The 17,847-nt window shown below is 35.6% G+C and overlaps 2 protein-coding genes across 4 annotated transcripts in view; both read left to right on the top strand.

Moving 5' to 3' along the window:
• Nucleotides 1-10,949, top strand: part of AHCTF1 (AT-hook containing transcription factor 1) — an 82,109-nt gene extending 71,160 nt beyond the window's left edge. For 2 of the 3 annotated variants that reach the window (XM_063082891.1, XM_063082892.1), the window contains exons 33-36: nt 1,370-3,179; nt 7,327-7,457; nt 9,214-9,317; nt 10,482-10,949. In XM_063082891.1, coding sequence (XP_062938961.1) covers nt 1,370-3,179; nt 7,327-7,457; nt 9,214-9,317; nt 10,482-10,674 — 2,238 coding nt within the window. In that variant the 3' untranslated portion in view covers nt 10,675-10,949. The remainder of the gene's footprint in view (nt 1-1,369; nt 3,180-7,326; nt 7,458-9,213; nt 9,318-10,481) is intronic. The other variant, XM_063082893.1, reaches the window with a different exon arrangement.
• Nucleotides 10,950-11,042: 93 nt separating this feature from the next.
• The window catches only part of LOC134366506 (kinesin-like protein KIF28P), a 49,622-nt gene continuing 42,817 nt past the window's right edge, over nt 11,043-17,847 (top strand). The window contains 2 exon segments of the mRNA XM_063082896.1: nt 11,043-11,895; nt 11,898-11,941. Coding sequence (XP_062938966.1) covers nt 11,862-11,895; nt 11,898-11,941 — 78 coding nt within the window. The 5' untranslated portion in view covers nt 11,043-11,861.

Raw genomic sequence — 17,847 nt, 5'->3', positions numbered from 1 at the left:
TCATACCTATGTGTTGATTTATTTGACTACTATTAAAAAAATTACAAAAATATGGGTTCAAAAAAAAGTGTGTAAATATTCTGAAATATAGAACAACACATCCTTTAAGAAATTGGTTTTTATGAAAACCAAAAGGCTGTTTTAAAGAAGCCACAATTTTAACAGTTTAATTTTGCTTGTTGTCTGGTTCAAATAGTTTTTTAGCCATAAGAAAACAGATAATGGCTACTCCAGAGAAGAGTATAATATTTAGACTCTTCAGAGCATATATTTGAAAATAAGTGGACACAGTTGGATTTTCTTTCCCCAAGCATACTTATGGGAGAATGATATTTGACCTGGCTGTATACTCCAGGAAGGATTTGGGGGGTGGGGGGGGGGTACCTAACATGAAAAACCAACTGTTCTAGTTATTTATAGAAATCTGATTGTATAGAATTTGGGAAATTTCTTAACTCATAAAAATGTCATAGTTATCCATATTCATCTTCATGAGTATTCTCACTGTGGAATAGGCGGGAAAAGTCTCTTTTCCTTTATTTGGGAAGCTAATAAAAATTGTGGGCATGGTGTAAGTGGGAATCCTCATTTCTAGGTTATTTCCAGTCTGTCATCTCACTGAATGTTTGGGGAGTGGGAAAATATCACTGTCTAGGTGGGTGGTAATGTTCTACCTTCTTGGTCAGGAGATCTCTCTGTTACTTTCTACCTCCTCCTTTTTCTCCCCTTCCCTTACCAAAAGGTAAATGCAAGGACCATTCCTTCCACCATACCCTTGCAGGAGAGGTACTGAACTTGAAAGCCTTAGGAATTTCATGGTTTATGCAGCCCCAGCAAAGGGAAGAGGATTGAGTCTAGCCCAAGGGAGCTTATGTAGGTGAATTGTTCTTCAACCTTATGGGGATCGTGCTGTTTAGAAAGTGTGGATAGTTAGGTAGTTGGGGATTATCATTAAAGCACAGTTTGGGGGTTGTTTCTTTTTCTCCAGTTAATTTTTTTCTTGGGTAAGAATGGAATAAGTCCTTAATTCTCATAACTGTTGGCATCATAATAATTTTCAGTGCTTTGTTTAAACTGTCTTTTTAGTCATGGAAATGTGTCTTTTTAGCCAGGAATATATATGAAATTTCTACTTAAATTACAGTCATAATCTCAAAATCTTTTTCTGTCTAGTTATTTTGATTCAGTGAGAAAGTCTTATTGCTTAAGTGGATATTTTATAAAGTAAACCCATAAGTATATGCCATACCAAATGTAGTTTGTGTTTTAAAATGCACACATCAAGGGTGAGATGGTCATTAAAAACCTTTGTGCTTTAAGTTAAAATATATATTAAAATTCTTTAACCACTCTCTTTAATTCATTTTAGGTGATTGAACGTGAAAAGCTTGAAGCTCATGGTTCAGGAGAAGAGGCTAGGAATCTTTCATTTAATGAGTTGTATCCCTCAGGAACTCTTAAGCTTCAATATAACTTTGATACCATTGAGCAACAGTTTTGTGACTTGCCGGATAATAAAGACTCTGATGAGTGTGACATTGCTGAAGTAGATGGGGAACTTTTTATGGCTCAGAGCAACTTTACCTTGCTATTAGAAGGTGAAGAAAGAGAAGTTGAGACAGGTGATTCTGCATCGTCTAATGTGTTACCGAAAGCAGCTAACACAGCAACGGAGGAAAAACTTGTGTACGGTGGGAAAAATGATAATTGTGGACCTGTTGCAAATTTGCCGTCTGTCATAACCAGTGATCAAGAGTCCCAGAAGGTAGAGACTTTGCCATATGTGCCTGAACCAATTCAAGTAGCAATTGCAGAAAATTTATTAGATGTAATTAAAGACACAAGAAGTAAAGAAATTATTTCAGATGCAATGGAACAGTCCATTCATGAAAACATACCTTCAGCAGACCAAAAAGTAATGTGTTCCATTAAGTTAGTCAAATCTGCATTTAAGACTGTTCAGGAAACAAGTACAGTGACTATAAATGGCAGCCAGGTTAATGACACGGTTTCTTCCAGAATTCGCACAAGAGGACAACGTGTTCAAAACCTGAATAACAAATCACAACAGGAAGAGTCAGCAGTAGATGTTGCTACTCCTAAAATTTTAGAGCTAGCCGTTAAAACTAGGAAAACAAGACAAATTTCTGAAGCTTCTGAAAGTGCCTATCCTGATGTCAAAGGAATATCTCAGAACCAACAAATACTTCAAAATTCTATTACTCCTAGGAGAGGAAGGAGAAAAAAACAAATTAATCAAGACACATTAGAGAGTTTTAATTCTATGGAACAGGAGTTACAGGTTACTACAGGTAGGGAATTAAAAAGGTTAAAATCATCTCAGCTCTTAGAACAAGAAACTTCTTTCAGAAAAGTTAAGCTTTCATCTGTTACAAAAAGGACTCCTAGAAGAACTAAAAATTCTTTAGAACATCAGGAAAGTGTTGAAATTGTAAATGATCTAAAAGTTAGTAAGGTAGCAAGTCCTAGCAAAACTCTTAGAAAATTGAGAAGTACTAGTTCAGAAGCTTCTGAAAATACAGGATATAAACACGATGGGAAATCCAGTGACCAGCAACTGCCTATTCAACGTAGAAGAAGGGTCAGAGAGAGAAGTGCATCGGATGTGATAGAAGACTCTAAACTTGATTCATCCCAGTTGACTCTTCACGTAGAATTTGATAAGCCTTCTGTACCTAGGAAACGTGGTAGACCAAGAAAAATAAATCCATCTGAAGATGTAGAATCTATGGCTGTTAGTGAAGAGAGAAGTCCCAACAAGAGAAAATCTCTCAGCATCCGAAGGAAATCTACTAGAAACACCCCAGCTAAAAGTGAAAATATTGATGTTGGGAAGCCAGCTTTAGAAAAATCTGTTCTAGTGCCAAATGAGGAACTTGTCATGGTGATGAGCTCTAAGAAAAAGCTTACAAAAAGGACTGAAAATCAAAGCCGGAAACGTTCATTATGTTCAATATCAGAGGAATACATAGATGAAATGACACACAAAGAACCAGATGACCAGGAAGAAAAATTGGTTGCCTCAGCTTCTTTGACTAAATCTTCCCGCAGTACAAGGGCTAGATCTAACAAGGCCATCTTGTTGCTGGACCTTTCTGAAGCAAAAAATGAGCCTCTATTTTCTCCACCTGTGTCAAAGGTTCCAAGAAAAGAAAAAGGTACTTTTATTTCTATTCAAAGCATAGTTTTCATATTATTCAGAGTCTTCAGCTTAAAATATTTGAGGCACTAATTATTTGTCCTAAAAATAATTGACAGTTAAGAGGGGATCCCTCCCTACCCCAAAGAAAAACAAAACTGTTTTCTTAGTAATAAAGTTAAAATATATATTTCAAAGATTATTTTAAGATTCAAGAGTTCATTCTTGTTCAATATAATTTTCCAAATCCTATAATGCACTTGACATAGGTTCTATTTTTTAGGATAGTGTAATTTCTCTTCATTCTGCCCTTAAAGACTTAATTTTGGTTTCTACCAAAATAGAATTAGCATTTATTTATTTAAGTATTGGCATTTTTAATCTCCTAAGTACCACTGTGTTTGGTTCATGTCCCAGTAATATCCATTACCCCAAATTGTTTTTTTTTTTCTGACCGGTAAGGGGATTGCAACCCTCGGCACGGTGTGGTCTGCACCACGCTCAGCCAGTGAGCGCACTGGCCATCCCTATATAGGATCTGAACCCATGGCCTCGCGCTGCCAGTGCCACACTCTTCCGAGTGAGCCACGGGGCTGGCCCCCAAATTGTTTTGAAGGGAAACACTAGTAGCTTTATATTGATTAGAATACAGAAATTAAATCCATATTCACTGTTGCCCATAAACTGTCATGTCTGCATGCCCAGCCTCCCTCATTGTCACCAATGAGCTAATTGTATTATTTGAGGTCACACCCTCTCAACAAGGGTGATATCTCTCCCAAAAGGGTGAAAATATCTTAACTCCTTTTATGCATGAAGCATATATATAAAGTGTATAGACAGATATACGGTATATCTGTGGTATTAAAAGGTCTTTAAAAAATGTCTAAAAAGGCTAATGTATGGTGAATAAAAGGTTGAGACCTGGTGTATTTGAGTAGATCCCATTAGAGTAACTCCTTGTAAAGGTAATAATGGTAAGGTAATAGTGGTTAGGTAACCAAAATAGTTGTTTACTTAAGTTATGATTTAAAATTTGAATTTCAGCAAATCAGTTCAGGTTCTTATGAATACAATAGATGACAGTATTGTTTTATTTATTTAAACTTTTAAAAACTGCCACATGAACTTTTTTTAATGCATTAGTGAACCTCCCATATAGCTGCCTCCTGACTTGTGGAAACCCAAGAGAAAGAAAAGCCATTTAAAAATCTGCAAACTGAAATTTTTTATCTTAAACATTCACTATACAAAAACCTGTTTACAATATATTACATTTATGTAGCCATTTGTCTTGTTTGTTTGTTTGTTTGTTTGTTTGTTTAAAGATGACTGGTAAGAGGATCTTAACCCTTGACTTGGTGTTGTCAGCACCACGCTCTCCCAAGTGAGCCACGGGCTGGCATGTAGCCTGAGCCCAGGAAAGCGACCCTCCCTATACAATTGATTGTTCTAAAAATGACTTGTAGTTGCAGGGGATCCTCCTCTCCAACCCCCCCCCCCCCCCGAATTTTGTATTCGATCTTTGATTTTGGTAGTATTGTATAATTCAGTTTCTTCATGGTGTTAGGAACCTGTACTTTGCATGGAGGAGAAAGAAATGGCAAAATGTATGAGATTTTTAGCTAACTATATTAAGCTATGTATATGTATATATTCCACTCCCCCCCCCCGCTTATTTCATGAGCATTTTCAGATATTCTTAAATATTTTTGAAAACCCTAAGTGCACATGGGTTTTGTATTTTATGTTCTTTTTTTTTGCACATTGATAGAGTCCACATGAGGCATTTCATCTCGCTAATGTGCTCAGATTGCTTAAACATTCTGTTGGGTATATGAATTATTTTCAGGTTTTCTAGTACTAAAAATAGGCACTGTCCAGTATGAGATGATAGGATCGGAGATAAGAAACTTGGTAATGGGAATCTTTCATTATTGCCAGTTTTACTAGCTGAATCATTTAACCATTCTGATCCTGTTTTCTCATCTTTACAATAAAGGTGATAATCCCTACCTTAAGGATTCTTGTGAGTATTCAGTACTTTAACAAAGCAGTTACCACCAGAGGATAGTTTGTTTCCTTTCTTCCTTTGCCCCTTCAGTTGTAGTTTCTACACTCTTAAATACTTCCTGTCCCTTGTGCCTATTTAAATTGTATTTTTAAAACTCCTTTAAGGACAGGTGGGGGAGGTGCAGAGAAGGCTGGCGGGCAGTCCTCTGTGTAATTGAAACCTGTCAAAGAAACAGGTATCTTAGAATTTTATTTAGTTAAGTTTTACTAGATAAAAAATGTGAGGCTTCACATTTCATGGGATTTTCACCAGTTTCCATTATTCAACAGCAGATATCAAGAAGGGCCAACTATATGCATGAGGCTATACTAGATATATTTATTACATTCATGAAAGCCAATTGTTAAATATTCAAGAATTTTGTGAGCAAGCCATCATTTGAAATTGGCCACAGGGGCAACATTTATGCTACAGAAATCTGTGAATGCTATAAATCAGACCTGCTTTTTGTTTGTTTTTCTTCAAAGAGCCATTTACCAGCACACTACTGGGTTTGAACCCAGGTCTTTGAACTCCTTAATTCTTACATAGCACTGGCTTTTAAAACAACCCTCAGGAAGCTTACACAGATGAGTGAAGAATTGAGATGCAAACAGCGTAATGAAGTCTCATCCATGCTATTGTAGAAGCTATGGAATGAATGGGAGAGGCTTAACATTTTTGCACATGATAGTATATTTTTGTATTTTCTTATTTAATCCTTTGAAGAGGGAAAGCCAAAGAAGCTCTGTTGTTCCAGGTAGCCTAGAAAGAGTTATAGAATGTGTCATTTTCATAGAAAGAGTATAGATATATTTGTTCTTCTGGTTTTTTTAGTACCCAAAGGGGGTAATTACCACCAATACCACTGGTCATCTCTGCCACTTATGAGCTGAGAGCAGAGATGACATTTATTTCTGACCTTTTTTTTTCTTTTGTCAAGAATCATATGCTTTAAAAGCAGCATTTGGCTCTTGATAGTACTCTTGACTGTCCTAATTAGGTGAAATAACATTGAACTATAATTTGAGAATTTTCTTTAAAGAGTTTGTAAATTATGTTCTTGAAATTATAACATCATAACAAATGCAAATATCTATAAAGCACTTACCATATGCCACACATTGTTCTAATCCTTTAATTCTTACAATAACTTTAAGATAGGTACTATTATTAATTCTATTTTATACAAGTAGAAACTGAGGCACAGAGAGTTTTAAGTAACTTGCCTTTGGTCTCACAGCTCGTAAATTCAGAAGCTGGGATTTAATCTCTGGTAGACTGGTTAAACTGCACTGTGTTGCTTCCATGATTGGATAATTGCCATTAAGATGGTGACCCTATAGTAAAAACAAACAAAAAATCCAAGATGAGTCTGTGGTAAATGATTTTAATTACACGTTTTAAACCAATTCTTCTATTTATTTTTTATTTTATTTTTTGCAGCTGGCTGGCATGGGAATTCAGACCCGTAACCGTGCTGTTGTAAGGCTACACTCTAACCAGCCAGCCCTAAACCACGGAATATCTTTCTGTTAGCTATTTTTCTATATTATTACTTTCTCTGCTTAACTTTTCTTTTTGTGACATGAAATTTTCTAATGTTCCCCTTGACTGGACCAAGTAGCTCAGAATGAACTGGCTGGAAGGAAGGTTTGAGTCTCTTTTTTGTAAATAAAATAAGCCTTTGTAAATAAGAATTTACTTTAAAATAAAAACCTTGTCTCTGGAAAAGTAGGAGTTATGTTGCAGACTAGCTTAGGTTATATATGGGATTAATGCTTTCCCTCCCTAGAAAGTTTAAGGAGCAGTAAGGATTAAATTAATGGAATAATACAATTTGTTCCTGCTTTTAAGTCCTATCTTTATATTGTAGCATATTTAGTTTGAAGCATTCAATATTCCTAAACATTTGGTTTACCCAAATGATTTTGGGATTTTTCCTGTTACTTCTCTCTTCTAACACGGATAATTGTTACAATGCCAGTGTTTTCCAGGTTTGGGGATATTTGCTTCTTTCTAATATCCATCATTTGTTCCAAGCTTTTTGTTGAAATATATGTATTAAAAGATGTAAACACAGTGTTTTTCTTTTTTTTTAACTTTTCTTTAGCTAAAAAAATAGAGGCTACTACACAGCTGGAAAAATTAGTTTCAGATTTATCTTCTCAATTTGTCTCTTCACCTGCATTGAGGACCAGAAGAAAAAACACATCCAGTATGTCCAAGCTTGTAGATGAACCGGTAAGGAATGCATGATTTATTTGTATGTTTGTTTAGACATACTTTTTGTTTTTTCAAAATGAATAAATGTTTTTATTAGATAAAATTATCTTGATTTTATTTAATTTTTTAAGTAAATGTTTCCTAAATAAACTTATTTAGAGATAACAGCCATTTTACACTAAAAGTCCAAGATTTTTTTTTTAACCTGGTTTGCTTATTCATTTATTTTTTCATTTTCTGTGAAATATGGAGTGCTTCCTGTGGACTCAAAAATATTCTAGTCAATCAGTATATCAACAAATCATAAGCTAGATAATTGCAGGTCTGTGAAGACAATAAAGAGATCCTGTGATGGGGTGGGGTCATATCTCTGGGGAGGCAGGGTTGAGTGTGGTTTATTCGAGGAGGAAGAGGCAGACCAGAGTGGCCGTGACTGATGAGGAGTCTGAGAATGGTCAGATCACCCAGTGGCTTAAGAGACCAGAGAGACGACATTCTGAGAATGATGGAAATATGAAGGTCAGCCTAAAAACAGCTCACACACAGCACAACCACTGCACTAGTCCCTCAACTCTGAATGAGCAAGTGGCCCTCTTTAGTGAGTTAAAACTCAGTTTAAATGGGTAGCTAACACTGTCTTGTCAACACACCTTTGGAGATCCTGCCTTTAACACAGACCTGCGGTATGTTACTGATGATATATTACTGACAGCTACAGTTTATTTTATTTTATTTTTTTCTTTTTTCGTGACTGGCACTCAGCCAGTGAGTGCACCGGTCATTCCTATATAGGATCCAAACCCGCGGCGGGAGCGTCGCCGCGCTCCCAGCGCAGCACGCTACCGAGTGCGCCACGGGATCGGCCCAGACAGCTACAGTTTAAATTACCTGTTAGAGGAAACGTTTTTTAAATTTAAATGCCCATCAGAAGTATCTGGGTATATTTGTTTAAGATAAAAGCCCCTGAACCCCTGGAGTGTTATTCACAGGGCACACTTAGGTTATGTTTTAGAGTTGATTCTATCACCTACCTAATAGCCCATTACCCTAAAATAAAAATAAGTCAGGGATTGAGTGTGAGACCCTTATATTTGCAAATGTTAATCCATGAACATTTATTGAATTATCTACCGTGAGTTCGTTACAAAGGCTTACACAAAAATAATTCAGGCAAATTATCTTTCAGGAGCCCACAGTTTAATTGAAATACATAGCTTAATGGAAGAGGTAAAAACAAATAATTATTTCATAACATGATAATAGTAATGTATACCTAGGTACCTCTGTAGACAGAAGGTAGAGGAAACAGACATTCCTAGCAGAGAAAACTAGCAGATGCAAAGAAAGGCTCAGAAACACAGCAGTGGCGGACAGATGGGGCGTGTTCATGAACTAGCAAGCAGTCATGTGCACTGTTCTAGGTAGTTTTAATGAAAGGTGAATCTTGGGAAGGAAAAAATAGTCTCTGGGGACCTAAGCCTTACAAGATGATGAGAGGCAATGAGAACAGAAGGGCAGTGAACAAATGGAAACTTTCAAAAATAAAACTGACAAGACTTGGAGTTGAATTGTGGGAATGAAGAATAAAGAGCAGTTCTAGATAATTAAGGTTTCTACCAAAAAAATACAAGAAAAGGAGTCAACTTTGAACTTGTTGAGCTTGAATTCATTAGTAGTGTTTGGCTATGTGTCTTGACACAGGATAGAACTTTTTAATTTAGATTTTGAATGTTTAATTGCATAAGATTTATCTTTTAAAAATCTTAACCTGTAGGAAGAAGATGCTAAATCAGTAGACACTGTGGAAAAGCAAAAAGTGAAGAGAGTGAGGACTGCTAAAACAAAACAAGCAAGCAAGCAAGCATCACTTTCTATTCTGTAATTTTTATTCATTTGTTTCTCAAAATTAGATTTTTTTTTTTTTTTCTAAAGATGACCGGTAAGGGGATCTTAACCCTTGACTTGGTGTGGTCAGCACCACACTCACCCAGTGAGCGAACCGGCCATCCGTATATGGGATCCGAACCTGGGGCCTTGGTGTTATTAGCACCGCACTCTCCCTAGTGAGCCACAGGCTGGCCCCTCAAAATTAGATTTGAAAGACTCTTAATTTAAAAAGGGAAATTAAGCTCATCAGAAAAGGCTAATTCTTCGGGACATTTAAAAGCAGTGGCTCTTTGACATTGTTAGATTTCACTGCTGAAGGTAGATTTCTCTAAAGAGCATGAAAGTCCATCCTTTTTAGAAGCGTGGAGAGGGGTGAGGGTAGGTAGGTTAGTTCCCAGTGGAGCTTTCTGTTTTTGCAGTGGGTGGGAGAACGAAGGGGACAGTTCACCTCATTACTAAAGATAGGTAATTATTAGTGGGAAAAAAAATTATAGACGCAAAAGTCCTGTGATTATTTCACTAATAGTAATAAAATTTCATCCCATGGGAAAATTATGCCATTTCAGCTATGTTTGTCAACACAGTATTTTGTTCATGCTTTCCTGAGCATGGTTGAATTTAATAAAAGCACAAATTAATCTATTTTATCTTATTTTAAAAACCGATTTAATGAGACTTGATCATAATAACAGTTTGCATATAAATTGGCTTTGTATATATTTGGAAAACTCCTTCATGTTTGTGAAATTATGTACATATTTGCTAATTGCTGGTGTTTGAGAATTGCCATTTCTGCTGTGCAATGTGGGCCTGCTGGGTTCTCATCCAATGGACTGACTGCTAGTATGTGGGCCCATCCTTGTAACTGGCACTTTTTATTAATACATGTGAAAAATTTAAAGAAAAATCCAACAATGATTGTTGTTAAATATCCAAAGCAAAAAAGGAAAAGTTCCCTTAAGTGAAACCTTAACTCTTCCTGTAGTAAGTTTATATGACTTAAAGCTTCACTTTACTTCTCTTGAAACCATTACCTCTTGTATAGAATGAAATCACTAGGCAAGGTAATCCCTAAGGTTTCCTTCAAAATGTTGGGAAGCCAAATTTATGATAAATATGTTATTCTTACTTGTTTATCTCTCTCCCTCCCCCCAGAAACACAGAAAAAGAAAGTCCTTGGTCACCTCCTCCAGTGAAAATTAAGCTGATTTCTCCCTTGGCAAGCCCAATTGATGGAGTAAAGAGCAAACCAAGAAAAACTGCAGAAGCAGCAGCAAAAGCTGTTGGAAGGAGCAGAAGGAAACTGTCTTCCTTTCCAAAGCAAGTTTTACGCAGAAAAATGCTGTAATTTTTTTTTTCTTCAAATTTTTAATGTATAACTATTTGTAAAGTCATCAAATTGTGTGGACTATTAAAAATCATCTAATTTGGAAGAAAATAATTTATATAAATTATTGTAAATTTTTGTAAATAGAAGGTCCTCAGTAAGTAAAATAACTCCATATGGAGTGTGATTCTTTTAGTCCAGGCGGTTTTTTTTATTTTATATTAAGACATCATACATTTATATAATATGTAAATATGGCTCATTGGAATGTTAAATAAACTGTATACTTCACAGTAGTTTGTGTCTGTTAGATTTTTGAAAGGGGATTTCTGTTTTAATAATGATTTTATATACTAGCAGGCTTTGGTCCCATTTTCTTTATAGTTAAAATATGCCAATCTTAAACTAAGGATGATCGAACTATTGATTTTTTTTAATTGCTATTTTATAATTTATGCACTTTGATTCTGTGATTAAGATTTCTAATCATAATGTTTTGGGGAGGTTGGCTGTTACTATGTTGAAATTGAATTATGGGCATGTAATTTTGCTGCCTTTTTGTGGTTTCACAAATTTTGTGTAATCTACCTCAAATGAGTAATTTTCCAAGTAATGCATTGGTTAACCACAATGTTAGCATTTCTTGTTCAGCAAGTTTAAATGCTATTTATCTTTAAGTCTCTTAATTATTGAGACTTAATTATTCAGGTTAGGTTGACCGCTTCACTGCTCACTAGCAACCTCATAAAGGCATTTGAGAAGGGAAATGTAAAATAATAAATCTGTTTTATGGATATTCACTGCACCTTGTGTGTGCCTAATACTGATAGGAGAAGTTTGATGAGATTTTATAATATTCTTGCTGTGAAGGAGCTTGCTACTGAGTCACAGAAATCCCTTAATATATTCAGGTTTTAAAACTGGCATATCACAGGACCTCAGGCACAGATTATTAAGGATGGGAAGAGTGAGAGTAGATGTGGAAAAAGAAAAAACAAAAATACCCTGTTCTCTACAGTATGACTGTGTGCAATCAAATAATGATGCTTGATATAGGCTATAAAGTCAACAAATAAATAGGCAATTGATAGTGTGTAATGAGTGGACCCTTAATAATTGATCTAGAAACAAACTGCTTTTGTTGGCTAAGCTTTCAATGTGAAGCATAGCAGAGTGCTGTCTACACTATTTTTCTACCAAATAACAATATGGATAATGAGAAAATGATGAAAATTCCCATGAAGTGTCCACAGTGAAAGTAGCAGTACGAGTGAGGCCTTTTAGTCAGGTGAGCGATAAATGTTACATTGGCTTGTTGTTGAAAACTTAACTGACTTTGATTTTATTAATTTTTAAATGATAGTTATCAAACTTGTATTTAAGCTGCTTGTCATTTATGGAATATTAAACTTATTTAAATGAACTTGTTAAATGAATAATTTAAAGATCTAAACATAATTTAGTAAACACTTAATTTTATTCTTTTGCCCAAGTAGCACAATAAAAAAATTCACAAGAGAAATGTACTGTCAAGTTAATAATTTTCTAACCAGTGCAGTTTGGGGAATATAGATGTGTGGTACCTGTTTTTAATGTACTTCCCCCCCCCCCCCCATAAAAATAGATCATGAACCCTAAATGAAATATACAATTTTAAATGAATTTATGTATAAATATATTTTATATAGCTTTTTATAAAAACACTGCTCATTAAAATGTGTTGCTACAACATCTCGGGATAATACATGATGTACTTATTCTAGGACCTTGTAGCAACTGTATATCTAATGCATTGGTTGAATTTTAAGGTAATTCTGAACAATTGACCCATTTAGCAAATTTAACTGTCTGCTGTGTATCAAATACTGAAGACACAAAGGAAAATCCTTTATTCTTCAGCAGCTTACAGTCTTAATGTAAGTTAACTAAAAAATCTTGTATTAAGTAAGGTTTTTACCGTCATAACAGTTAGGTAAATAATATTCCCAGAGAAAATATACTTAATTCTGCCTGGACAGACCTTGAAGGCTATTAGATAGAAGCATATGCGATGACTATAAAGGATCAATGAAATTACGATAAGGACATACTAGACAGAATAATATGCAAAAGCTTATTTGACAATAACTGCTCCTGAATACAACGTAATGATGACCTTGTATGAGGTCTTCCCCACTTCTGCAACTTGCTTTTTCTCTCCGTTAGTTTTGTTTTGCACATTTTCAGTTGGTATCAGTTCTGTCCTATGCTTTTACACTCATCTACACTGTGGAAAATATTTCGGCAGCCAGGTATCTATAAGATAACTCTAGTTATATCTATAAGTAGAGTGTAACATCTATTTGAAGCTTCTAAAGTGGCATGGTTTCTTAGGCAACTGATCAAAAAATGTCAAAGAATCAACTTGTGAACAGTAAATTGTTTTGGCTCAAAAATCAGTGAGAAAACAAATCTATTTTATAACCTAACCCTTCAACAACGCTGAAAGTGCTTAATCTGGTGGATCTCTTTTTACTGGCCTCTAATATTGCTAGAGTACTGTGATTTTAAACAGCTAATGAAAAGGATTTGTAGGAGTGGGCACTAAAACATTTATGTATTTACAGAAACTTTAGGCTCCATTTATGAAAAGACTGCATTCAAGTTTAGCACAAAGTTGATTAGCTTAGACTAGAATAGCAAGGAGGAAAGAGGATGGATTCGAGAGATATTTGAACTCCACCCCCCCTCGCCCCTCCCCTTTCCTGCAGGGGATACATTCTGAAACCATGGAGAACACCAAATGCTATATATACCATGTTTTTTCCTATACATAATAACGATAAAGTTTAATTTATGGATTAGGCATTAAATCTCTTTTAAACAACTTTATTGAGATAGTGCAATTCAAAATGTACAATTCATTGATTTTTAGTGTATTCACAGACGTACAACCATCACCACAGTCAATTATAGAACATTTTATCACCTCAAAAAAGAAATCTCTGGGGGCTGGCCTGTGGCTCACTCGGGAGTGTGGTGCTGATAACACCAAGGCCACAGGTTCGGATCCCATATAGGGATGGCCAGTTAGCTCACTTGGAAGAGCGTGGTGCTGACAACACCAAGTCAAGGGTTAGATCCCCTTACCAGTCATCTTTTAAAAAAAAAAAAAATCTGTACTCTAGCTGTCATTCTCCCTATTCCAGTCTAAGCAATCACTAATCTACTCTTCACAAATTTCCTTATTCTGGACATTTCTTACTAATGGAATAATATATACTGTTTTGTGGCTGGCTTCTTTTACTTTGCATAATGTTTTCAAGGTTCATCCATGTTTTAGCACATATCAAAATTTCATTCTTTACGGCTTAATAATATTAAGTGTTCCATTGCATGGATATACCAGATTTTGCTTACCCATTCACCATCAGTTGATGGACATTTGGGTTTTCTTTTTTTTGGCTATTACGAATAATCCTGCTTTAAACATTTGGGTATAAATTTTTGTGTGGACATATGTTTTCATTGTTCTTGGTTATATACCTAGGCATGGGATAGCTGAGCCATATAGTGACTCTGTTTTATCATTTGAGAAACTGCCAGATTATTTTCCAAAGCAGCTGCTGCCTCATTTTACATCACCAGCAGTGTATGAGGGTTTGATTTCTTCACATCCTTGCCAACGCTTGCTTACCTGAACTTTGATTATAGCCATCCTAGTTGATGTAAAGTGGTATCTCATGGTTCTGATTTGCATTTCTCTAATGACTAATGGCAGGCATCTTCATGATGTGCTTAATGCCCATTTGTATATCTTTCTTGGAGAAATGTCTGCTCAGAGCCTTTATTTTTTAGGATTTGTCTTTATTGTTGAGCTGATCCTACATATGGTGGATACAATTCCTTACCAGATACATGATTTACAGTTTTTCTTCCCATTCTGTGAATTGTCTTTTCACATTCTTGATAGTGTCCTTTGCAGCAAAACATTTTTAATTCTAATGAAGTCCAATTTATTTTGTGTTTTGGTGTCATCTAATAATCCTTTACCCAATCCAAGGAAGGTCATGAAGATTTACTCCTGTATTTTCCTCTAAGGGTTTTATAGTTTCAGCTCTGATATTTAGCTTTTTGAACTATTCTGAGATAATTATTGTATATGTTATGAGGTAAGGGTTTAACTTCAATACTTTTGCATGTGGCTATCCAGTTTTCCCAGCACCATTCTTTCCCTGTAGGATGGTTTTGGTAGAATTGTGCAAAATTAGTTGACCATAGGTGTCTGGGTTTATTTCTCGGCTCTCAATTCTGTTACATTAACCTGTATGTCCTTGTGCTGGTACCACACTGCCTTGGTTACTGTTGGTTTGTAGTAAATTGTGAGATCAGGAAGTTTTAGTTCTTTTTTCTTTTAAGATTATTTTGGCTATTCTGGGCTTCTGTCAATTTCTACAAAGAAGTCAGGTAGAGTTTTGATAGGGATTGCAATGAATTTGTACATCAATGTGGAGAGTATTGCTGTCTAAACTTTTTGGGGGGGGGGCAACTGGCTGGTACGAAGATCTGAACCCTTGACCTTGTTGTTATTAATACTCCACTCTAACCAACTGAGTACCCAGCCAGCCCTAAACAATGTAAAGTCTTATGTTGCATGAACATAGGACATTTTTCCAGTTTTTAGACCTTCTTTAGTTTGTTTCAACAAGGTTTTATACTTCGTTATGAAAACAGTATGTTTCCGTTATAAAACAGTATGTTTTGCACTTTTGTTAGCTATTCGTAATTTTATTCTTTTGATGCTATTAGAAATGGAATTGTTTTCCCAATTTCATTTTCAGATCATTTCTAGTGTTTAGAAATAGTTGATTTTTGTATATTGATATTGTATTCTGCAACCTTACTGAACTTATGTATCAGTTTTAACGGGTTTTTTTTAATGGATTCCTTAGGATTGTCTATATATGAGATCATATCATCTCCAAATAGAGATAGTTTTACTTCTTTCTCGACTGGGTGCCCTTTATTTCTTTATCTTACCTAATTGCCCTGGCTAGAATCTCCAGTACAGTGTTGAATAGAAGTGTCAAGAATAGAAATGCTTGTCTTGTTCCTGATAAGTGGAATAACATTCAGTCTTGACTATTTTGTACAGGTAAGCTGTGGGGTTTTTATTAATGCCCTTTATCAGATTGAGGAAATTCCATGCTATTTTTAGTTTGAAAGGGTGATGAATTCCATTCTATTTCTAGTCATGAAAGGGTGTTGAATTCTGTCAAATGCATTTTCCACATCTATTGAGATGTGATTTTGCTTTTTATTCTTTGATATGATATTAAGTCATTATTTTAAAATGCCCTTGGTATTTGTTGTAATTATATGTGGTAAGGTGACAGACACAGACAACTGCCTCACAGTTCCCTAGAGAAGGAGCCATGCCATACCATGCCACATGGTTAAGTACCAAGATTGGGCAGAAGGAACAAAGGAGAAAGCATGACCCGGAGCCTTTATTGTAGTTTCTGATGGAAGGAGTGGGCAAGGCAGGGTAGGCAAGTTTGAGCAAGTTTAGGATTGGATCATATGAATAATTTTGGTGGGCTCTGGGCTGTAAGAGTGGTCTTAGTTGTCTCGTACCGGGCATTGGGATAATTTAGGAGGGGGGGAAATAATGGCTTGGTGTATAAATACATGAATAAATAATAAAGGAGGTGATTGGGGATATGGGTTTTGGGTTGGTTGGTTGGCATATGAGAGGCCATTTGTTTACTATCTGTAGGAATTTGATAGCCTTGGGAGGTGTCTTTCCAGGTCCCAAGATGTTCAAAGCATCATTAAATATAGAAAACAAAAAACATTAATTGTCCATACAATAATTTTCACATGTTGAACCAACGTTGTGTCACCAGGATAAATCCCATTTGGTCACAATGTATAATTGTCTATGTGTTGGTAGATTCAGTTTGAGAGTATTTTGTTGAGGATTTTGCATCCATATTCATAAGAGATATATGGCCTGTAGTTTTATTTTCTTGTGATATCTATCTGAATTCAGTATCAGAGTAATGCTGGCTTCATAAAATCATTTGGGGAGTGTTCCCTCTTCTATTATTGAAAGAGTTTGTGAAGAATTGATAATTACTTTTTCTTTAAATGTTTGGTAAAATTCAGAAGTATGCAGGTGTTTCTTTGTGGGTAGTTTTTGTTTGTTCACTACTTCAATCGCTTCACTTGTTATAGGTCCATTTAAATTGTTATTTTTACTTGAGTCCGTTTCAGTAGTTTGTCTTTCTAGAAATTTGTCCATTTTACCTAAGTTATGTAATTCATTGGTGTTTATTTGTTCATAGTATTCCTTTTTACTTAGTATTATCCTTTTCTTCTTCAATCATAGTTTCCTTTAGTTTTTTGAATATATTTATAATGGCTACTTTAAAGTCTATTTCTGATAAATCCAGTATTTGGCCACTCTCACAGACAGTTTTTGTTTCTTGCTTTTTCCCCAGTGCAGTGTATGAATCAGGCTTTCCTGTTTCTTTGCATGCCTTGTAATTTTTATTAGAAACTGGACATTTTATATATGATATTGTAGCAACTCTGGGCACTGGTCCTCGCTCCTCTCGTGGCTTGTTATTTTTATTTGCTTATTTATTGACTGGCTGGATTATCTTCAAGTCTATTACCACCCCCACTCCCCACCCCTTGCTGCTGTTGCTCTTTAGGGGGAGGCACAGCTTTGGGTATGCCCCAGTCACCGTGGAATAAAAGTAGTTTTGGTTAAATATCCCTTCCTCTCTTTCCTTGACCATACCCAAGCTGTTAGACTTTACTATTTGCTTGCTGATTACTGTATTGTTTTTGACGATGTCCTGGGGCATAAATTTCTTTCCAAATTAATTCAAATTCTGCTTTCTTTTAAGGAATAGTTTCTGAGATCAGTGTTTGATATGTTTTTCCTAATCCCAGGAGGGTACCTTCCAGCTGTTATTCCCCATTTCTCCCCTGCAATTAGAGGGCATACAATTACCTTGACTGTATCTTGACTCTTCCCAGTTGCCTTTCATCATAACCTGCACTGTTCCTGAGAAGGGCCCTTAGACTTGAACTTTTCCAAGCTATGTTGCTGATAAGTCAGTTTCTCTGGGAAGAGATATTAGGCACCAGGGGTTTTATGGCCTGTTTATCCCCCCAGGCAAAATCTTTAAACCAGAGCTC

Source organism: Cynocephalus volans, chromosome 18 (assembly GCF_027409185.1).
Source record: "Cynocephalus volans isolate mCynVol1 chromosome 18, mCynVol1.pri, whole genome shotgun sequence".
NCBI classification, from domain to species: domain Eukaryota; kingdom Metazoa; phylum Chordata; class Mammalia; order Dermoptera; family Cynocephalidae; genus Cynocephalus; species Cynocephalus volans.
The sequence above is the reverse complement of the archived record's forward strand: the minus strand, read 5'-3'. Positions and strand labels throughout refer to the sequence as shown.